General features: G+C 22.8%; 4 protein-coding genes across 4 annotated transcripts; 1 reads left to right on the top strand and 3 right to left on the bottom strand.

Annotated features, from left to right (window-relative positions):
- Nucleotides 1-327: 327 nt before the first annotated feature.
- PmUG01_09031700 (conserved Plasmodium protein, unknown function) lies at nt 328-6768 on the bottom strand (the record flags this gene model as incomplete). Its single annotated transcript, XM_029005008.1, has 1 exon — nt 328-6768. One exon carries the CDS (start codon nt 6766-6768, stop codon nt 328-330), a length of 6441 nt encoding a protein of 2146 aa, XP_028861641.1.
- A 739-nt stretch (nt 6769-7507) lies between these two features.
- On the bottom strand, nt 7508-11043 carry PmUG01_09031600 (conserved Plasmodium protein, unknown function; the record flags this gene model as incomplete). The annotated part of the gene is made up of 7 exons (XM_029005007.1): nt 7508-7579; nt 7737-7838; nt 7932-7986; nt 8140-8234; nt 8492-8639; nt 8752-8794; nt 9006-11043. The coding sequence occupies 7 exons, from the start codon at nt 11041-11043 to the stop codon at nt 7508-7510; spliced, it is 2553 nt and encodes an 850-aa protein (XP_028861640.1).
- Nucleotides 11044-12526: 1483 nt separating this feature from the next.
- Nucleotides 12527-13630, bottom strand: PmUG01_09031500 (conserved Plasmodium protein, unknown function; the record flags this gene model as incomplete). The annotated part of the gene is made up of 1 exon (XM_029005006.1): nt 12527-13630. One exon carries the CDS (start codon nt 13628-13630, stop codon nt 12527-12529), a length of 1104 nt encoding a protein of 367 aa, XP_028861639.1.
- Nucleotides 13631-15308: 1678 nt separating this feature from the next.
- On the top strand, nt 15309-18290 carry PmUG01_09031400 (cupin-like protein, putative; the record flags this gene model as incomplete). Its single annotated transcript, XM_029005005.1, has 13 exons — nt 15309-15334; nt 15482-15595; nt 15708-15992; nt 16218-16327; nt 16427-16483; nt 16604-16666; nt 16799-16885; nt 16991-17045; nt 17162-17289; nt 17422-17496; nt 17685-17738; nt 17874-18007; nt 18135-18290. 13 exons carry the CDS (start codon nt 15309-15311, stop codon nt 18288-18290), a joined length of 1344 nt encoding a protein of 447 aa, XP_028861638.1.
- Nucleotides 18291-18610: the final 320 nt, after the last annotated feature.

The following is an 18610-nucleotide window of genomic DNA, read 5'->3' as shown; positions in this document are numbered from 1 at the left end:
GTATATATATATATAAAAAAAAAAAAATCTTCTTATATGCAAGTGCAAACATATGTATATAGATGGGTAAAAAAGATAGATTAAACACGCTGATATGGATATTTGTAGAATGAATATATTGATACACACATAGGTAGACACATTAATAGAAGCACATTCATGGATAAGTTGATAAACATAACTATAAGCATAGTGATAAGTCTAGCAACAAATATACTAATAAACACAATGATAAATACACTGACAAATGGATGGATAGACATGTAGGTACTAGCAAAAAGGAAGCAAGGGGATAAAGGAACTTCGTCACAGAAATACGACTTTTTCTCACTCTTCAATTATTATGGGAAATATGGAAAAGTAGATATGCCTCTTGTGAATTTCAGTCCTTTCTGTTATGTTTGCCAACACCTTCTTCAGTTTCAACGTATACTCAGCGTTTCCTTTTGTTAACAAACGAAGACACTGTGAATAAGCTTGTAAAGTATTACACCAATTTTGAATAATTATATCAATTGATATTCCTGTCTTTTTTAGCAATTTCTGTAAATTTAATAAAATAACTTTTACATCTTCATTATCTCCTGTTAGTTCTTTAAACAATTCATCGGTATCTTTGGTATCCCCATGTTTGTGATCATTATTTTTTTCTTTCTTATCTGCTATTTGTTTCGTAAATTTTGTAGTTATTCCATTTAAATCATCGATATGTAAGGTTATTGTATTTCTATCTTTCAAGATAAATGTTACATGGTATTCTTTAATTTCAATTTTTTCAATAAAAATGTTGTTTGTTAATGATGCAATAAAATCAGGGGTACTTCCATTACTCATTAAGTTATATATACCTAACCACTTTTTTGTTAGAGATATTTTAGGAGTATGTTTTTTTAAAGTTTCTACTACATCATATGCATATTCATATCTTGCTTTGTGTGCCTTTGGTAATTCTTCTTCAAATAAATTGTAGAAATCTAAAATAATATTCATTAGAACGTCTTTTATTTTGATATTTATACCGTTTATTTCAATCATAAAAAGTAATTCTCTTGGTTTTGTGATGTCTATATTAATGTTTTTTTCTTTTTTCACATTTTTATATTCTTTAATTTCTGATCTTCCTAAAAATGTAAACAACACTTCTCCACCACACGTTATTTCAAATACACCCTGTTTTGTTTTTATTTTCGTTTCTTTTATTTCTAAAGTGTTAACTATTTTGTGGGTCAATTTTTTTTTATTCTCCAATTGTTTACTATTGTTATTATTGCTGTTACAACTATTATTGTTCCAGTTTGGATCCTTTAAATTCATCATATTATTATTTCTTAACGTATCAGGTAAATTATTCATTTTCATAAAATCACAATTATTACTATGATACATCTCTTGATATGCCTTTGGCATGATAATATTATTATTCTCATATATTAAATTTTTATCTACATTTTTTATATTATTCGTTAAAATACTATTATTTATACTTTTTTTATTATATACACTACTTTCACTCAATGTATCATCAAGCATATTTATTTTTTTACTTATAAGTATGTCGTTATTATTCCTATGTATGTTATTCACATTTATATATTTTTTATCTAATATTACTTGCGGCATATCATTTGTCTCATGATAATTTTTTTTTTTTAAGTTGATTAACTCGTCACTACAACTTGAGTTGTCATTTTGTTTTGGACAGTGATGCAGATAGGAAAATGATTTGTCGTCATATATTTTTTTACTAATGAGACTAGGATCACCAAAAGAATTATCACTTATGTTTTTTTTGTGCTGCTCGTTGTAATGTTCGTGTGTGTTATTTCCCTCATTGTATATGTTACCCTTTTTGTTTATGTTGTTCCCCATTTTGTGCATATTAAAATCTGTATTATCGTAGTTTAGCGAATTTATATTTGTATTTATTTTATTATTGCCACTACAATTATATGCATTAATCATTCTACTATTATTATTGAGTAAATGACCTCTTTGAAGATAATCACTTCCGTCATTATGATCTCTAACATAATAATTCCTTTTATCATCCGAACTATTATTTTGTGTTGATCTTACATTAATTTGATTGTCTGTCAAACTAAAAGAATTTTGTTCATTTACATTTTCGTTATGTACAGAAGAACATAAACTGATACCAGAAAAAAAGGAAGCTGCTGGTGAAGGTACTGAAATAGGGTTGTCAAATTCTTCATTAAAACTATCTAATGAACAACTAATTATGTTTTTTTTATTCTCCATTTCGTCGTTATACGAATTAATGGAGTAAGAAATATCACTTTCAGAATTATAAAAATTATCAAATTTGTTTAACGCACAACGGGAATGTTTATGCAACTCCATATGATCATTTATTTTATTATTACACTTATTCACATTTACATTAACATTAGCATTAACATTAGCATTAACATTTGCATTTTCATTTGCATTTTTATTACCATTTATATATGACTCATTTTGACTTACTTCATTATCATACAAATTTTCTATTCTTGTTTTATTGTTCTTAATAATTTCTCTAATATCTATTCCTTTGTTATTATTTGTATATATGGAATGTTCACAGTTAAAATTATCACTCTCTTGAATACTATTTGAAATATCTACTGTATTTTTCCTGAAATTTTCATAATGTTTTGAACTGTTTTGAAAATTAACATTTAAAATACCCATTTTTTCTTCAATAAGGTCTTTTTCTTCTTTATTTAAAAATAAAACACTGTTACTAATATCGTTATTATTATTATTATTATTATTATTATTATTATTATTATTATTATTATTATTATTATTATTATTATTATTATTAATATTAATATTAATATTATTATTAATATTATTATTAATATTATTATTAAAAAAACTGCTTTCTCTTTTTATGCTGTAGGATGAGGGACCTTCCTTTGAGTATTCTTCATTATTGTTTAATTTTTCCTTTCTATTTATATTCGTAAAATAAGTCAAAGTGTTATTTTTATCTAAATTGTCATATTTATATCGTGTGTTCATACTTTCCATTGTTGAAAAATCAGTTTTATGTAATTTTTTATTTTGCTCATTATAATTTTTTGAATTCTTTTTTTTAATAAGACATAAATTATTATTTGTATTTTCCAACTGTTCCTTACTCTTTTCATTTTTATCAACATGCTTACTGTACGTAAATGCATGGTCCGCTTCATTCCTTTTAATATCTCCATATTCGTACGTATTTTTTTCATTCGTGTTATTTTGACTTAAATTGCATAATATATATTTATTTTCATTTTCATTTGTATTGCTGCTAGATGATTCTTCTAAGGATTTGCCTTCTACATAGTAGCTGCAATTTTCGATTTCCTTGTACTCAAATTTATTTCTATATATATTTCTGTCAGCACTGTATGTATATTTATTCTGTTCTTTCTTATTATCATCATCGGTAATATTTCTCTCACCACTATAATCACCATTGCTGTCATTATTAATTTTACCACTGCTATTATTATTATTGCCACTGTTATTATTACCACTGTTATTATTTTTAATATTACTTACGCTTCTACCATGTGCAGCATAATTTTTCACATTGCTATGCTCACCATTGAATTCTAACTCCTTATGATTATTTTTACTTGAATTATTTCTTAGTATCGAAATAGATGAACTACTTAGTTGCTCGTTATAATCCTCTGAATCTGAATTAAAAGGAAAAAATATATTTTTTTTATTTTGTGTTGTGTGCAATGTGTTATTGTTACCATTGTTACTGCTGCTATATATATTTTTTTTTTTTTTTTTTTTTTTTTTTTTCTGAAAATGTGTAATATCATTTCTTATGCAGCATTTTTTATAATCATTTTGAGAATAACTATCTTCATAATTTAAGCTATAAAAATCGTTTCCTATAGGATATTTTTTTTTGCTTAATGAATGTTCACGTAATTTTTTTTTTTTTAAATTTTTATGAGCACATTCATATTTAGAGCTATCAACATTGATGCTATATATATTATTATCCTTCTTTTTTTTTTTATTTAAATAATCTAATTTATCTAAATTATCATTAGAACTATTATCCATAGTATAAGGAAATTCATTTTTACTAATTATAGGTGTTTGTGTTTTTTTTGGTTTAACTTTGTTAAGATAATCATAACTACTACTAAATTTATTATACATATCTATTTTTCTATTTCTATTACTATTTTTATTTCTATGAACTAAACTCAAGTTTCGTTCATTTTTTATTTCTTTGGAACAAGAAATAAATTTATTTGTACGAATGGTCTCTAATGCATTCGTGTATTTTGAATTATTCATTTTTTTATTTTTATAAAATTGCTGCTTCGATTTAGTGGTATCATTATTCGTGCTTCTACTACAATTGCTCTTGCTATTACTACCGTTACTACTACTGCTACTGCGACTACTCCTATTTACGCTACTACCCTGGCTACCACCTTTTACTGCACGTTTATTTACAAAATTTGCACTTCTATTATCCTTCCCGTAGGTAGATGTGCTTAATTCATCACTATCGTTTACAGACTTCTGTATGGAGGAAAATGTATCAGAGTTGCTTAACACTGATTCTTTAATACATTTTAACGGAATAGCGGCTTTATATTTTTCATTTAAATATTGACTAAGGTTATAATTATTTACCTGTTTAATAGAATAAGTATAGTGCTTTAATTTTTTATTATTAATATTTTGTAAGCATTTTATATATTCATTTAAATTATCTTTTGTTACACTTATTAGCAATTCTTTAAAATTTTCTATATTTTTAATACAGGAAGAAGAGTTCATGTAATTCTCACTTTCATTCATAAATTTATTTATGTCATATACATGTGGATCGTGATCTACATGACTCAACTTAAAATTATTGTGTGTGTTGTATGCACCGTTATAATTACATATATCTTGAACTATTTTATTATTAGATTTATATGGAGAATGATGAATGATGCTACTGTTATTAATTTTATTTAAATAACTTATATCTTTTTCATTTTTGTTAATTCTAGGGTTATTATAAATAATGCTACTTTTTAACCTATCACTACTTTTCTTTCGATTGTAACTTATGGGCTGATTTTTATAATAATTATTTTCAAAAGCATTTTTATAAATTATTCTACTATTTTGTTCGTAGTTCTTATAATCCAAATAAGTTTTAGCATAACTTTTTATTTTATTACCTACGATATTACTACAGTTGATAGTATTGTTATTGTTCAAATTGTTATGCTTTACATGGTCAACATTGATGACATTGTTAATGCTACTAATACCGTTATTAATTAAATGTTCTATGTTAGAATTTTCTACCTTACTGATTTTTATATAATTCTTAACTATATTGTTTTTACTTTCCTTTTTTAATTCAAAAAAGTTAACATTGTTATCTAAGAAATTTTTACTATTATATTCATATATACCTGTCCTGTTTTGTAGTGCACTCTTTTCACCATTTAGCTCCGAGATAAAATTAAATATCTCCTTATCTTTATTATTATTGTTACTATTTTTATAATTGTTATAACTGTTATTATTATCATTACCATTTTCATCGTAGTAGAAAGACATACCATCTAACGTTTCATAAAGAATTCTATTTCTAAGAAAAGTATTACTATTATTATTGTCATTCCTATTACCATGATTGTTCTCCTCGTCCCTGTTATTAAAACCTAGGTAACTATAATTGCTGCTGTTGTTATTTAGGAAGGATATATCTGGTAGTTTAAGAGGTTTTGTTTTGAAAATAGTATTATTACTATCTAAAGTTAAAAAAGTTTTGTAGTCTTCTATTTCGTCATCATTGTCATTTTCCTTATCATTATTCTTATCATTATTATTGTCATTAGTGTTGTCACTATTACTACCATTAATGCATAATTTATCTAATGAAATTTCATTTATTCTAGATTTTATATTATCCTTACTAGTGTAGCAATTATTTAAATAGTTATTGTGCAAGTGCGATATATTATTTTCATAAGTAGAACTAATGCAGTCGTTATTCATGTTCTTATTATTAATAATATTACAACTACTTTCATTATTGTTATCTCGGTAATAGTCATTATTTTCCTTTTTATCTTGCACTTGGTTAGTTATACCTGAATAATTTCTTTCTGATGTTTTTTTTTTTAAACTAATTCCAATTTGTTCATCCTTTTCAAAACTATTATCAGAATGATATAGAGATGTTTTTTTTCGAATATCTAAATTTTCGAAGTTACAACTAGATAAACTTAAGTTTAGAGAATTATAGGCTGATATCATTTCCTTAATTTTTCTTCTTCTGTTTACAGCCTCTTCTAGGTTCTTTCTTGTATTTGATTTTTCATTATTGTTTAAATATTCTTTAGATATATTTTTATTGCTTAAGTAGTTATTAATAGAAGAAAAGGGATGGACATAATCATCACTAGTGTGCTCTATATTCCATTCCTTTAGTATATTTCTACAACCGTCCATGGTATGCTCATTACAAATGTTGGATGTTTTCTTCTGCATGTCGTTACTTAGTGAATAATTCTTTTCGTTATTATAGCTGCTTACGTTATTTTCTTTATTATAGTTGCTTGCGTTATTTACATTTGTTTCAGTCTTTTCATTAGTTTCACCTTTTTTATTTTTGTCATTATTGTTTTCATCATCTTCTTCAATAGTGTGCAATGCGCCAATATACTTCCGCAAATTTACACCACTATAAAGTACGGTATTATCTGGGTCAACAATGTTTTGCATCTTTTTTTTTTTTTTTTTTTTGTTTATTGATACTACTTTTTACTAAACACAAATATATGCATTTTGCTTTAAAAAAAAATATTCAATATTTTTAAAAAAGTTTCATTAATTTGTTATTAGTTTTCTTTTATTTTTCTATTTCAATTGTTTATTATGGGATGTGTACAAAAAAAAATGAAGATAAATTTGAGGAACTTGAGAAATTAAAAAAATTCAGAGAATTCAAAGAATACAATGATACAAAGAATACATGAAGATAAATTTACTAAATTATTTAATTATTGTAATTTTCATTATTGTTATCTTCTTTTGTTTTTATAAATTTTAAAAAGTGTAATGAAAAATATTTTTTTTAATTCCGTTAAAAATGTTTTTAAGGTACTTGTTTTCAATTTTTTTTTTTTTTTTTTTTTTTTGCACAAATATGATTTTACAAGAATACTACAAAATTCAAATGTTAAGCAGTTGACAAATTAAAAAAAAAATAAATAAAATAAATAAAATTAATTTAATTAATCTTATAATAATAATTACAAATTATAAATTATTATAAATACGTGTTAAAAAAAAAAAAAAATTAATAATAATATATATATAAATAAATAATAATAAAAAAAAAAAAAAAAAAGATTCAAGACATGGATACAAGTTTAAGTCACTTAAAAATTTAAGTACTTCTTACATGATTTTTAAGCAAATTTTGTGAAAATACAAAAAGGATATATACTTATGTATCGCTTCAACTTATTTCTTCATCAAATATAAGTGTGGAATTTTTGCTAAATGACTTATAATATTTATGAGCTCCCTCCTGAAAAAAAAAAAGTGGTAATGATAAATAAAATAAAAAGCTTTTTAAGTAGCTACATATATATATATATATATGCAAGTATATGTACACATTTACACAAACATAAATATACGTTCACACGTGTATAAATATGGATACACATTAAATAAATGCTTACCCTTAATTTTGCTATCTGAAGTGTTAGTATTATTTGTCTTTGGGTGTCCTCAACTTTGGAATGTTTATTTATAACTGTCGTGTTCAAATAATCTTGTAGTTTCTTGATAAAAAAAAAAAAAAAAAAAAAAAAAACATTAGAGGTGTACATATTTAAATTAAGATGAACGTTTTTACTTTTCCTTCAAATTATTACCTTTAGCCTTCTTGAGTATTTTTTTTTTGTTAAAAATACACTAAAACATGGTTCCCTATTAAGGTTAAACAGAAAAAAAAAAAAAAAGTATATATATATATAAGTACATGTAAAAAGGTATACTTTTATACAGTATATTTTATTCTACTAATTTGCAAAGAATTCATATAATTCTTTTTTTTTTTTTTCCTTTTATATATAATTTTACTTTCCGTTGAAGGGGATACTGATATAAGCCTTAACCATACAGGAATCATATAACTGAATAAAGCAACATGCATAAATATTATCTTTACTGCATTCCTACGAAAAAACAATAATAATAACATTTAAACGTAATTTATAAGAATTTGAAAAAATTGGAAAGAAATGGATAAATCTAAGCTATTAATATAATGGTAAATTACATCTTTTCCACATGGTAAAATCTTAAAAGTATAAAATTACACAACTTAAAAGTTTCTCTCAAAAATAGACTAAAATGAAATATTCAGATATTTAATAATTCAAAAAAATATATATATATATATGCCAAGTTTTACATAATTTTAATTAATTACATCGTTGTTTTCTTGTTCCTCTTTCAAGTAAGCTTCCTCCATTATAATGTCAAAATAAGATATTTGCTGCAACGAAACTGACTGAATTTTCTTTAAGGCTTCAAGATGCTTTTCGTGCGAGAATGGGGGGAAAACATTCGGGTAATACCTACACATAGTATTTCAATGGTAGCAAATATGATAAAAATAATAATATTAACGTAAATATAAAAAAATAAATTTTATTTTTTCAAAAGACAATTTAAAAATGTTTAATTTACTTATAATGATGAATTTGCCAAATGTCCCATATCCTAAATAAGACTAAACAGATAACAATAAAAGAAATACATGCGTATATAAATTTACTTATTACGTATTGTGTAATGCATACATATATTTACATTATACATATATATACACATTTTGCATATGGGCAATTCGAAAAAAAATAAATTAAGCCCTACTTTTCACCCCATAATATGTATATACATACATATATACATATATATGTACGTTTTTACTTTCTTTTTACCCCTTGTAAATATTTTGGAGAAAAATATAGACACATCTAGGGTTCTATTTAAATGCCAGTTGTATATTTCTAATAACTGATTCCTATGTAGTTTCTCTTTTTGTGATTGATCGGTAGTATTGCCTTTGTTACTACTGTTACTATTACCGCTGCTGTTGTTGTCCTCCTTTTTATTCAACTGGTTACTCTGTACTGTTTCACCCAGTGCTTCAAGTTCGTACGGTTTTTCCGCAAGGGCATTTAGCCAAAAGAAGGGGAATCCGTATTTAAAATTGTGAAAATGATTTATATCTTCAGAAAACAAAACAAAGTGATCTTGGTTGCTGTATATATCTGAAAGAAATTTTCTACCATCATTCAACCCTATGAATTCAATAAGATCCGTTTTTGCTACTAAACAATCAGTACTAAACAAATATGAGACATCTATTTGTACATTCAAATATTTAAGATATTTTATATCAGGTAAAATAGAAATGTCAAAATTATCCTTTGTATAAACATTTATACTTATATATTCCTCATGGACATCCTCCTCTTTGGATTTTGAAGGTGCAGTATTTTTTACTTTATTTCTAGTTTTTGTAACAACATTATATTTCATATATGTAAATACATCATTATTATTACTTTGTTCTTTAAAATTAAACAAAAAATTAAATGGTTTTTTATTATTTAAAACTGAAATATTATTTATGTTTAAATCGTCTTGAACATGAACCATTTTGTAGTAAAAGGTGGATAAATATTTAGAATGTTCTACATCTAATGAATTATATTTATCAATAATTGATTTAATGCTATTTGTAAACAAGGCCAATTTATTATATGATGTAACCTTTCTTTGATCTTGTTTAGCAAATTCTTCAGCACATTCTTTCTTCTTTATCATTAAGTATAATAAATCTGCTTTTGCATTAGTTCGTTCGGAAATTTCCTCTTCTAAACATTTCAAGGTATAGAAATGAGAAACTTCATCTTTTGAACAAGTGTTATTTTTATTTACAATTTTTAAAAAATCATCCATGTATAACTTTGTTTTCTTTTTTTTTAAGGTATACTTTTTAATATCTTCATAATTCTTTGCCTGAAATGTCAATAAATTTCCATTTATTCGTTCATAATTTTTTTTTTCTATATTTTCTTCATCTAAAATTAGTGATATAAAATTATTATTTTCTTTTAATAAAAGACAAAATTGCCTCATAGTAAATAAATACATTTCAACGATCCTATATGTCAATTTTATGTTCATTATATTATTTAATATTTTTCTTTTTTTATCTATTTTTAATATTTCATTTGATTCCCTTTGCATATCAGTACACACACTACTGTTCCTGTTACTTATTATTGCGTTCTTATTTTCACAAACAATTTCTTTGATTAACTTTTCACTTTGTACATAACATTTTTGTAGCTCCTTTAGTTGACACTCACATTCTTTCCAATAAAAAAGAAAATTATTTTTTATTTTTTTCATAAATAATTCTATATCATTTTTATTATTATAAAAAAGAAGATTATTTAATACATTATATAAACTTAATTCACAATCCTTTGTTGTACAGTCTTCAACTTTTAGTCTTTTCGAACTCCCTTCTTTTATTTCGTTATCAAATATTCTTTTATTATTATTTCCTATTAAATTACCATTTGTTTCATCTTCCCTTTTAATTAATCTTTTGTTTATTCCATTAGTATCATCAGTATTGTCTCTATTATTTATTTCATCTAATACACTACTTGAATAGTTTAAGATATTTGTTTCCTTTTCAATTATGTTCCCCCGGTCTTTTACGCTAGCATTTTTCATATTATATAAATTATTACTATTTCCTTTTTTTTCATTTTCATCTTGTATAATTTCATTCGATGTATCTATACCTTTTTCCTTTTTTATATTTAACGTATGAACATTATTTATATTTTCATTTATTTGATCTTCATTCGCAGACGCCTTTTCATTACTCTTTTTTTCAAAATATTTTACATACTTATTCTCTAAGGATTTTTTCAAATTTTTAATATTTTCCATTTTTTAAAGCTCCCCCCCCCCAAAATGGGATAATTCAGTAAATTCTATGTACGTATATGCATACATATATATGTATATATGAATACATATATAGTATATATGAATACATAAATATGTATATATAAGCATACATAAGTATGTATATATACATACATATATATATAATTATAACTTATGTATATATTTATATATAAACGTCCTTTTTTTCTCGCACATGATTTAAAGGTAGTTCAATTTAAACATGTAGTTTACATACACTGAACTACATATAACCTTGCGAAGGAAAATTGTTTTATTTTTCCTTATTATTATTAGAATATATATATACATATAAGTACATATACGTGACCGTATAATTGTTTTAATTTTTTTTTTTTTTTTTGGAAAATTTACAGTTGTATATAAATATTTAAATATTACAATTTTAAAGCAAACGAAGTGAAAAAAATTCAAAAAGTTGCACTTACTATATTATTCTATAAAAGGAAAAAAAAAAAAAAAAAATTATGAAAAAAATATTTTAAATGAACGTAATATAATAAAATATATAGGTATACATATTTTTATATATATGTACGTGTTACAATCTTTTTACTGCTGCAATTTGCAATATTACTTTTTAATATAGTTTAATGGGTATATATATAATATATACATAATTTTTAAAAATATTTTAAGTATTTTCCTTTTCCCTTTTTTTTAAAGTTTTATATTAAGAAGGAACGAAAAATTAAAGTTGTGCTTTTGATTACCATAATATGATAAATATATAAGTTAATATATATAATTGTTAATAAGTAGTTTTTACCTTTTCGTTGAAAATTTTTAAGGTTTTGATAAAAAATGTGTTTTATTTTAAAAAAAAAAGAAGAATTTAATACAAAATTTCAGTTTCATTTTTTTTTCAAAATAAGCAACAAATTATTATTACAAGGTTTATATATTTTAATATAAAAGGGTATTTATATGTATACAATATATTTAATATGACAGTGGTAAAAGAACATATTCATGTACATATATGTATAATGTGTAAACGTTTGTGTGTACATTTATTTTTATATTTACATGTGCTTAAAAGTTTGACATAACAAGAGGGGCTTTGAAAAAGTAAACCTTTGTATAATGCATAAATATATAATAATATAATTTTAATATGTATACGAAAAAAGAAAAAATATTAGAAAATTCTGCTGTTCAAAAATAGAATAAATTGGATGCACGTACAATGCATATATATATATATATACATGTAATGGGGAAAAGTTAATGAAAAAGAGATAAGCGACAACGGAAAAAATATAGCATTTCATTATTATACTTTTGCAGTTGTGGGTATATAATATACTTATATATATACGCGCACATATAGACATATTATATATGTACATTCATTGTACTCCATTTACAGAACCGTTAAACACTTAAAAAAAATTAGTGACACAGAAAAAACATTGAGGGATAATAACTGTTTGGACTGTTATTATGAAAAGTATAAAATCAGTTGGTAGTATATATAAAAATAAATGTCATAAATATAAAATAATATATTGTTTTCCAACCTCATCAAAGTAAATTTTACTATTTTCCTGTAATCACACTTTTGACCATAAAATGTATAAAATTTTTTCATATGGATTTTTTTATTATCTTTTTTTATGGCTTCAGAAATTACATCATAATAAATATCCATTAAGGAGTTGTATATTTTCGTATCCACAAGATTTCCATACATATATCCATTTAGATAAGTTTCTGCAGTTACATAATTTCCTAAAAGCTTATAAAAGTAGGTAAAATTTTTCATATTAATTTGTATAATTGAGTAAATATCATTTAAATATTCCTTCTTAACATTAAAGAAATCAAAAAAGGATAAGAAATTATTAATATCACTGTCACCTTGTTGAATTAAGGAACATTTCTTTTCTAATATTTCCATATTTTTAAATCTTTTATCATCTTTTTTTATATTATTATTTAAGAATATATTGTTTACAATTACAAACATGCCTTTTTTTTTATTCCTTAAAAAAAAATGAAGTTGTTTTTCAATTTCTTTTTCATATTTAATAACACAAACAACAACAGAAACTTTTTCATTAATAATAATACAAGACCCTAATAATATGTTATCATCATAATAATTTTCTGCTTCAACTTTATCTTCTCTTTCTTCTTTTTCCTCTTCGGATTTTAGCTCTGTGTGTAAAAAATTAACTATACAGTTATCTTCACTTGCCAATATTAGTTTTCCATTTCGCATATTTAAAAACTTAAACAACTCAGCCATGAATTCATTAAATCTATTAATATCTTCATATTCTTTATTATAAGTTTTATATACAGGAATTATACCTATGATATATTTTTTTTTAATAGCTTCTTTAGCATAATATTTCCCAAAATTATTTGTTATATCGCATATTATATCGACATGCAAATTTAGTGAACCCAGACACTTACCATCTTGTTTTGTTTTTAAATTTACTCTGATTTCATTTTTATTTTTACAAAATAATGCATATATTTTTATAAATAATAAAGAAATAATGCCAACTGAAATACATTCAAGCATTCCTGTCATTTTTCTTTTTATATTTTTCTATAAAAATTTTTCTATAAATGTGTTATGAAATATTGTTCCAAACAAGTACATAGGCGTGTAAAAATTATACTTAGAGATAATATAATTGTTTTAAGAATTTTTTATTACATTGTTTATGAACGAAATATTAATATTTACATAAAAACGGAACTATTGAGCAAATTATAAAAAAAATGAACGCATTTTTTTTTTTTTTTTTTTCACAATGTTATTAGCATATTTTGCTTTTTATTTAATAAAATTAAATAAAATAAAACGTAAAAAATACTTGTTATTTTATACTTTTATTATACAATTATGCACATAATAAACAAATAAATTTGTCAGATATATTATGCATAAAAAAATGTATAAACGTAATATTATATAGTAATATTACTGTAATGCAGCAGCAATATTGTTACATAGTAATTATTATAAGACGTAAGAATAATGGTATTCAACTACATTATTGTATCTTTTATAATGGATGATTTATAATGAAAAAAAAATATATATATTCCTATAATAAATAAATAAATATATATATATATGTTACTTATATGAACATTTTGATATATTATTCTCTTTTTTATAAAAATAAATATAACTTATAATTCAGAGGAGAAAGAATCATAAATGCCAAAAATTTAAGCGTCATGGTTATTTATTTACGACAAATATATGTCCATTTTTAACAATCTAAAAAAAAAAAAAAAAAAAAAAAAACTTCAACAAAATAAACTAGTAAATTAGAAATTTTATGGAGTAAAAAGATTAATTATAATAATAAAATAACGTAGTATAAAAAAAAAAAATTGAAAAAAGTAAAAATTTGTTTAGAAAGAATTGTCTTTCTCTTGTAAAATAAATGTTATTTTTTCTTAATAATTTATTAACATTTTTTTTTTTTTTTAAAGTAAATAAAAGAATTATCATAGCACCGATCTTTAATGTGTACGCCTGTTAGAAAAATTAAACCGAACTCCTTTTTTTTTATATGTATTGTTAAATAGCAAAAAACGTAATATTTAATAGACTATGTAAACGTCATAGATACATATGTATAAGAATACACAAAATGTTTTTTCCCGTATTGTTGAATTATATGAAATTAAATAAAATAATAGGATTGTACTTTGTATCATTTTCTATTATATCTAATGAGAGTTTTTCCCCCTCTTTTGAAGAGACTTATTTAATAATATAAGAAATATTTTTTAAAAAGAACTACGTGTATAAAACTTCTCATAATTATATATTTTTTATTTATAATGTACTCTTTTTTTTTTCATTTTTCATATGATGTAACATTATAAAATTAGATGGCAAAAAGCAAAAAAAATGTTATGAAATAGAAATGAATTGAATTTTATAATAAAATAAATAATACAATATTGTACATGAATTTTCTTTACTTTTTATTGTAATGAGATAACTTCTATGAATATAAAACACTCTATATGAATGTATTCCGTTAATTTCTGTAGAAACAAATTAGGAATATAACAATAATATTACAGGAAAAACTGTGTAAGGCGGTTTTCACGTTTTTACAAACACAAGGAATATATATATATGTATGTATATATGCATATATTTTATAATTATGAAATAATATAAGATATAAAACTTCCCTTTTAAAATTAAAAAATTTAATTTTATGCAACTCTCCAAAATGCCTCTAAAAAACGATTATGATGGGTATATATTTATTATTTACTGTAAAAACATTTTTTGTGATATATTATGAAAAAAAAAAAATGTATATTTCTTTTTAATATGCCAGACAAAAATAATAAATATGTATTATATTAAATTTTATTATATAATCTATTTTTAACTTTTTAGGTTTTGTTTCCATAAAGAAAAATTAAACAAAATTGATCGAATTGATGAAAACATAAGCGCAGAGCAGTTTTATTGTGATTACATTATAAGAAGAAAACCGTGTATATTAAGAAGGTGTGCATAATTATATTGTTATATATATTTCTATATTCTTTTTAGATAAATTAATGACATAATATTCACAAATTCGGATTTTTTTTTTTTTTTTTTTTTTTTTTTTTGTTAGTGAACATATAATTAAAAATGGACGTAATATAGACATAAATTTTATGAAGGAAAATATAAAAAATGTTAATGTTGAATTGGAACAAAAGATATCAAATACTTTTGGAATAGGAAAGAAAAAAGAGATGAACTTTCACGATTTTTTGACATTAATAGAAGAAGGAAATACGGATTATTATTTAAATACGCAATATATAAAAGAAAATGCTTATTTTCCATCTGACCTTTGCAACTCAGTTACTAGCCAAATGATAAACTATCTTCCAAAGCAACTGGAAATAATGGGGTAATTCATTATTACTTTCTTTTACTTCTTTATATGTTATTTCTTCGTTTTAGCATGTCGTGTTTCATCACTTGTTATACTGTCTTATCGTATATTATGTTTTCTTGTGGTATCTTTTATTTTATTTTACGTATTAATTTTTTTTTTTTTTTTTTTTTGCCCTTTTTCATATTCCTTCATATCGTATCATATCATCATTTTCTTTTAATTATGAACACTTTTTAGCAATTTAGAAATATACCAATACAATATTTGGCTGGGAAATAATAAAGACCAAGATTTAAAAACATTTTTGCATCACGATTATCATGATAATTTATATGTACTACTAAAAGGTAATACCAACTATATTACTGCACGCATGAATTTTTAATTTATCTTACTGTACAAATTAGCATAATATTTTTAATTTCTTACATATATAACTCTTTTAGGAAGAAAAATATTTAGGATATACAGTCCAAAATTTGCTCATGCTTTAAAAACAAATGGTAATATAATTTATTTTAATATCCATATAAAATTACTTACATTTCTTTTTAATTGATAGCAAAAATTAACAGTATTAATGTTATAAAATTATGATATGATTTTAAAACATAATTATACAGGAAATATTTACAAGGTTTACAACAATGGTTTAATTACCTACTCCCCATTAATTAGAAGTGACGGTGAAAATTAAAAAAAAAAAAAAAAAAATTATATATTTATATATAAAACCAATGAGTAAACAACAAATAATTTGCTGAATAATACGCATATATATGTATGTAATTATTCCTATTGTATATGTCCTATTATAGGAGCTTATTATTTAGATGTGTACAAAAGAAAGATGGATAAAGTACAACGAGATATCAGTGCAATGTCTTTTTATTTGGACAAAGAAAGTAAAAAAATTTGTAATAATTTAATTTACGTACCAAATTTTTATACCGCTCTATTGTATTCTTATTATATATTCTTTTAATTTTTTTTTTTTTTTACCTTCTTAGTCAGTCCATATGAACGTAAAATATTAGAAAATTCCATAAATAATGCAGAACAAAAGTACATACCAAAAAAATAAATAAATAAATAAATAAATAAATATATATATGTCTAAGCAGGTCATTATTTAATATGGCACTCTAAAAAATGTCTTTTTTTTTTCTATTTATTTATAGATATGACGAACTGGAAAATAATATTTTAAATTACAAAATGCGTAAACTTGAATTCCGTCGTAAAGGGAATATTAGACATGACATCCCAGAGCATTTTTGCCTTCTAAACACAATAGAAAGAAAACCTGGTTAAAATTATTTTAATTTTTTTTTTTTATTTATTCTTGTTGATGTTATAATAGAATTAAATAATTATAATATAGAAATACCTATTTTGTATTATATATATATATTTTTTTTTTTTTTTCGTAAATTTTTAGATGAAGATATTTTCAGCAAAAATACCGATATAGAGAAAAAATATATTGAAGTCTGCTTGAATGAAGGGGATATATGTTAAAAAATAATATGGATATTCGTGATATTAATATATTACTTATATGATATTATATAAATGAGCTATGAATAAAAATGTGTTTATTCCATATATACATATGTATGCATGTATATGTGTATGTATGCGTTTAAATATTTTTATATGTGAACACAATTATGTATGTTTCTTTTGCTAACCCTTTAACAGTATATTTGCCCTGCGGATGGTTTCACGAAGTGAAGTCCTTTTCAAATGAAAAATGTACTATAATTTTTAAGATTAAATAATAATATTATTGTATTATTACACATAATTTTTAATATATTTTTCAAATTTAATTTTCCTTTCACCTGCGATGTGTTTTAATTGCACATTTATTTATTTTTTTTTTTTTAGATCATTTTGCATTTAATTATTGGTATTACCCACCATATATGAAAAAGATTAAATCCAAAGAAATTCAAAATAGGTTTTGTCACCCATACATAGACAAATACTTAAGTGAAAGAAATAAAAATTTATATAAAAAGGTACTTAATACAAATAAGGACATTTTTTCATTCGCCTTGTTTGCTTATTTTTTTCGTTCATTATCGTAGTTTTTTTTTTTTTTTCTGTTCATATCATTTCTTTTCTTTCCCGTCATTTCTATTTCAGATTAGAATTCTTAATAAAGATAATTCTTCAGATATATTAGACATTTTGGCATATTACCATTTTTTGAACGCAATACAAAGTAAAAAGGAAAAAAAAAAAGATAAGAAAAGATTCACACTCTCGAAAAGAAGAAGATTTGCCCTTTTACCTTTTTAAAATTAAAAAAAAAAAAAATTTTTGTGTACTATAAAAAATTAAGCTATGACATGGATAAATATATATAAGAGAAAAATAGGAAGTACTTTTTGCGTAGTAATTTTTCATATCTTTATTCTTGTCCTTGCCCTTTTTTTTTTTTTTTTTTTTTAACGAATAATTTACGCTTAATATTGTGAATATTGCTTACATGTTGCTAGAACAATACATCGAAACAAAAGTAGTATTAATTTTTTTTTTTTTTTAATTAAATAATTATTCTTTTTAATTATTTAAATAGAATATAAAATTGAAAAAAAAATAAGAAAAGTTTAACATTT

This window comes from Plasmodium malariae (genome assembly GCF_900090045.1).
Source record: "Plasmodium malariae genome assembly, chromosome: 9".
Classification (NCBI taxonomy): Eukaryota; Apicomplexa; class Aconoidasida; order Haemosporida; family Plasmodiidae; genus Plasmodium; species Plasmodium malariae.
Note: the sequence above shows the minus strand (reverse complement) of the source record. Positions and strands in the feature narration are given on the sequence as shown.